The 5,002-nt window shown below is 33.3% G+C and overlaps 1 protein-coding gene across 1 annotated transcript; it reads left to right on the top strand.

Moving 5' to 3' along the window:
- The first annotated feature begins 1,208 nt into the window (after positions 1-1,208).
- On the top strand, positions 1,209-4,753 carry LOC123885328 (AP2-like ethylene-responsive transcription factor At1g16060). The gene is made up of 8 exons (XM_045934604.1): positions 1,209-1,351; positions 1,669-1,751; positions 1,873-1,881; positions 2,154-2,242; positions 3,458-3,531; positions 3,624-3,674; positions 3,863-3,939; positions 4,044-4,753. The coding sequence occupies exons 1-8, from the start codon at positions 1,209-1,211 to the stop codon at positions 4,571-4,573; spliced, it is 1,056 nt and encodes a 351-aa protein (XP_045790560.1). The 3' UTR covers positions 4,574-4,753.
- Positions 4,754-5,002: the final 249 nt, after the last annotated feature.

Raw genomic sequence — 5,002 nt, 5'->3', positions numbered from 1 at the left:
TCACATCTAGAATTGTAGACGCGTGAGTTGTTCGTATGGACTAAGTAGAGGTGTTTTGTCGTTCGTGCAACGGTAATGATCAAACTCCTCAACGCTCGTAGTGATTCTTGTTTTTAAGCGATATGGGCAAAGGGTTTTTTCACTCTATAGATTGACTTTAAAAGAGTTTTAAAAGTCTACCTCTTAATTCCCAACACCAACTCCATAGAATTGACTGCACCTACTCTAGGCCGACCCTGAAAATATATATGCTCATGCGTACATAGAGATCATGGTACAATATTGTCGATAAAAGTACCCAACTTAAATGGTTGGTATGATGCAATATCGGCGAGAAAAATATCATACCAAATGTAATACAGTAGCAGTGGAGAAGTATTGCATGGTATAGTATCAGTATCAATGAGAGAAACACATCCACAATAACATCATGGTGACGGCCAGTTTATATATTTTGTGAAAATTTAAAGTTATTTCACTCTGCAACAGCTGGAATGTGCATCGTAGTAACCACAACCGCAACAACTGCAACAACATCCACGACCGCAACTTAAAACACATCTAACTTTATCCCATTATAAAATAGGGGAAACAAATGACAAAAAGGGTAAATTAGATATAATTGTTTTAGGCAACAAAACAAAGGAAAAGATGAATGAAGTTATATATTAAGAGTTGCATATACATCAATCAGATTCCCAAACCGGTTGAAAGCCAAATTACACAAAATTTTGAGTAAAATACAAATAAAGAAAAGAAAAAGAAAAAAAAAACTCCCAAGAGCACTTGGATGAGATGATATGGAATCTCTTCCGGCTTAACTAGAGGTCCTGAGTTAAACTTTCTTGAGAGAAAACTTTGTCACCCTTTGTGGTCCTACCCAGTTCAAAAGATTAGTCTCTACAGCTGCGTGCAAAGATATCCAGATCATACAAAAAAAACATAATTAACATGAGAGCCGGTTTTAATATCACAGACGGCCAGAAACAACCATTTGTTAGCCGGCTGGTTATATGGAATGTAATGTAATTGCCAGCACAATCTTTTCTAACCTCATTCTTAATTCTATCCCTTTAAATTACAATCTTCATTCATTCCATGACTAAGACATATACGTATAATTTAGTTAATATATCTTCTTAAAGTTCTTTATTTTATTTTTTTGCACCATTCATCTTTTTGCTAATTAGGTGCAACATTTGTTTTCCATGGCAAAACTATCAAAACAACAAACTCAGAAAAACAATAATGCAAATAGCAGTGTTAATAATACCAAAGTGAAAAGAACAAGGAGAAGTGTCCCTAGAGATTCCCCAATTCAACGCAGCTCAATATACAGAGGAGTCACTAGGTTAGTGATAGTCACACACACCCCTTTCTTTTCATTATATGTATCTTTCATGCAACTTTTCGGGATCTGGATTGCATGCGGTTAAAATTACATGCAATAATGCAGTCAGGACATATTTAGTTGTCAAATCATGATCGGATGTTATATATTGAAAGAAGATTTAATCGAACTACATGGCTGCATGAAGTAAAAAAAAAAAACGCATGTACTTTTTTGGTTATTCTAGCCATTTTTTTATATAATTATTTATTTGCCATTAAAAAAAAAAATAGGAAAAAATTTATATCCCTACTAAAATAGGGAGTTTGATTAATCAGGCACAGATGGACAGGTCGATATGAAGCTCATTTGTGGGACAAAAATTGTTGGAATGAATCCCAAAACAAGAAAGGACGACAAGGTTTATGTCTTTTCTCGATTGCAAACTATAGATTATATATATCTTGATGAAATTATATCTAATATACGTGCTTCTTTTTTCTTTGTGGCATATTGATTCATCTCACGGATGATTACATCAGTCTACCTTGGTACGTAAATATAATTGGCTTTTTCTTTATAAAAAAAAAATATAATTTGATATCTTTTCATTATTTTTTTTTTGAAAATTTAGTATTCGGGTTTAGAACCGACTAATCCAAGGGAATCAATCTCACCGCCCACTTACGGGGACTCATTTAAAGCCAGGGTTTTTCCCCTCTCTAAAATTGGCATCGTTGAAATCGAATCCGAGACCTTGAGAGGAGTATACTCCAATGACCCAAGCCAACACCACTGGACTAACTAATTAACTATGTTTCAGGGGCTTATGATGATGAAGAGGCGGCAGCACATGCTTATGATCTAGCTGCATTGAAATATTGGGGTCCAGATACCATTCTTAACTTCCCGGTAATTATTTTGGCAATTATTTTTATGGAGATTAATTATTACTACGTGGACATGCCTCTCATCGTCTATCATATTCTCATAATAAGAAAAAAAAATACAAGAGAAATATAAACTGGGTGACATAAATCTGACCCAATAAAACCTCACAAAAGTGCGTGTCAATTCAAACATATGATACAAATAGCTAGATAAATTGACAGAAATGAAATCAACCTAATCAATCCTAACAAACTATCACCAATAACCAACCATTGTTTCAGAATTGGTGAATGAACCTACCGTCAACATGGATCAATTCACGTACCAACAGCTCCTTCCAACAAGCATTCAAGATTCTTTCAAGCCAAACAATCCCGCGTCAAACCGAAAGAGTGACAAGGATATCACAATCAGTTCAACATCATGATGCATTGGAGGCGAACCCAAAACATCTAAACATGCAAATCTCAACAGCTCTAAAACATTTAGCTAGAGATCAGAGGAAGAGTACACAATTCCTTGCGATGAACAACAACAAGCAAATTCATCCATGAGCCACAATAACCATATTTGAAACAGAGCCATAGGGATTTTTAGACTCACCCAGAAGCAACACACGAATCCGGAACTGAACCATTGGTAGGAAAACGAACCAAAACTCGTCTTCTTTGCTATAGAACCACCGCCGGCGGCGCTGGTCTTAACGGCTAAAACCACGGGGAAGCCAGCGGTTAAAGCCCTATATCCGTTTGGGGTTAAAAGGTGGTGACGTAGAGACGAAGTGCTGCGCACCACCTTCGCCCAAACTACATTGTGATAGACTGGTTTGGATTGTGAGGGAGAATTGGTTGTAGTGGTGGCAGAAGGTGGAACGCCTGTAGGGCTTGTAGATTAATTAATTGCTATACATGTAAATTTATTTTACATACACATTAAAAAAAAAAAAAAACACCATAATGTCATTTATAGGCATTCTCAAAGCATCTCCGCATATATCAATATTTGATTGAATGCATGTGTATAAATGGTTAACATTTATTTCTTAATAATATATTTTGATAAATATTGTACTTATTCTTTTATCCAAAATTTATCTTTTTTAATTCTTTAAACAATAAAATTTGTTAACAATTTTCATATTTTAAAGATTTTTTTTAATAAAATATATGATTTTTAAAGTGTATTCAAATTTTTTATAAAGAAAATATAAACAACAATTTTATCTCCCAATTGTAGTTATGTACCTACCAGAATCAATTGAGAGAAATGGAGGATCAGTCAAGGGAGGAGTATATTGGATCGCTAAGGAGGTACATTGGCTTCTTTATGCTTTTTTTTTTTTATAATTATTAAGTTTCACAAAAATTAATATTCAGATATTTTGAAAATAAAAATATCGCAGGAAAAGTAGCGGTTTTTCTCGAGGAGTTTCTAAATACCGAGGTGTAGCAAGGTACTATTTTTATTCTGTCTTATTATTTAATTTACAATTTTTAGAAATTTCGATTAAAGATAATCTTATTCGAAATATATAAGTTACTAATTAAATGTAAACATCTTATTTTTCCTACAATTTTTTTTTATCACAAATCATATTATTATATGACTTCAAGTTTGATGACTTTGGTTTTCTATGGTTAGACACCATCACAATGGAAGGTGGGAGGCTCGTATTGGCAGGGTATTTGGCAACAAATATCTTTATCTTGGAACATATGGTTAGTTACATTAATTTTACTGCCAATCATTAATATATATACTCTCCGTTCTATATTAATAATTCAATCGTCTGTTTCACATATGTCAATGCATAATTTTGTAGCTACACAAGAAGAAGCAGCCACCGCATACGATATGGCAGCTATTGAATATCGTGGACTCAATGCTGTTACCAATTTTGACCTTAGCCGTTATATTAAGTGGCTTAAACCTAATCATCATAACAATAACAACGAAAATAACACCAAACTTATTCATAATTCTAATCCAACAATCTGTGACACAAATGAAGAACAAAGACTTAACTTGTTTCACACTCAAAACGAGTCATTTGGAACTGAAGAAAAAGAAGCAATAACAACAATAACACAGCCTCGTCCAAGTGGCGGCGCCACGTCAGCATTAGGTCTTTTGCTTCAATCTTCAAAGTTTAGGGAGATGATGGAAATGACAAGTAGTACTGCTGCTGCTGATGATTTGTCCACAACACCACAAAAGTCATACACATTTCCTGATGACATTCAAACATACTTTGAGTGTAGTGATGATCATAATTCTTCTTCCACTAAATATGGAGAAGGGGATATTGATTTCTTCAATGACTTGAACTTCAATGGGTTCCACTTTGCTTGAAGGTTTTTAGTGCTTCAATTTCAACAAGATACAAAAAAGACTCAAGTTAATTAGTAATTTATTTTGTTGATTTTTTTCATTGATTATTTATAACCTAGAATTATTTTCCAGTTGTGTATATGGAAAATTTAATTGCCGAAAAAAAGTGGCAAATTGTTTAATTTATTTGTTATATTTGTAAAGATAATAAGCATATCCAAAGGGCAGAGTAAAGAGAAAAATAAGTTGAAAAATGCTAATATATATTGTAAGAGCACATGTTAATGATTTAATAAAGAAGTTTTTTATTAAAATTCGGGCATTTACCCTTTAAATTATGAACTTTTTGTGATGCCTACCATACTCCATCAATTTTAAACAATGCATTCACCTTTTATTTCAATTGTGCAAACTTATAAAATTCAAATCAAGTTAATTTGGTTTTATTTT

Source organism: Trifolium pratense, linkage group LG5 (genome assembly GCF_020283565.1).
Source record: "Trifolium pratense cultivar HEN17-A07 linkage group LG5, ARS_RC_1.1, whole genome shotgun sequence".
Taxonomy (NCBI): Eukaryota; Viridiplantae; Streptophyta; class Magnoliopsida; order Fabales; family Fabaceae; genus Trifolium; species Trifolium pratense.
Note: the sequence above shows the minus strand (reverse complement) of the source record. Positions and strands in the feature narration are given on the sequence as shown.

Excerpts from the sequence above, each read along its gene's own strand:
- LOC123885328 (XM_045934604.1), top strand. The coding sequence starts at position 1,209 with ATGGCAAAACTATCAAAACAACAAACTCAGAAAAACAATAATGCAAAT. Across the intron at positions 1,352-1,668 it reads ATATACAGAGGAGTCACTAG|GCACAGATGGACAGGTCGAT; the intron begins GTTAGTGATAGT and ends TTGATTAATCAG. Across the intron at positions 2,243-3,457 it reads ATACCATTCTTAACTTCCCG|TTATGTACCTACCAGAATCA; the intron begins GTAATTATTTTG and ends TCCCAATTGTAG.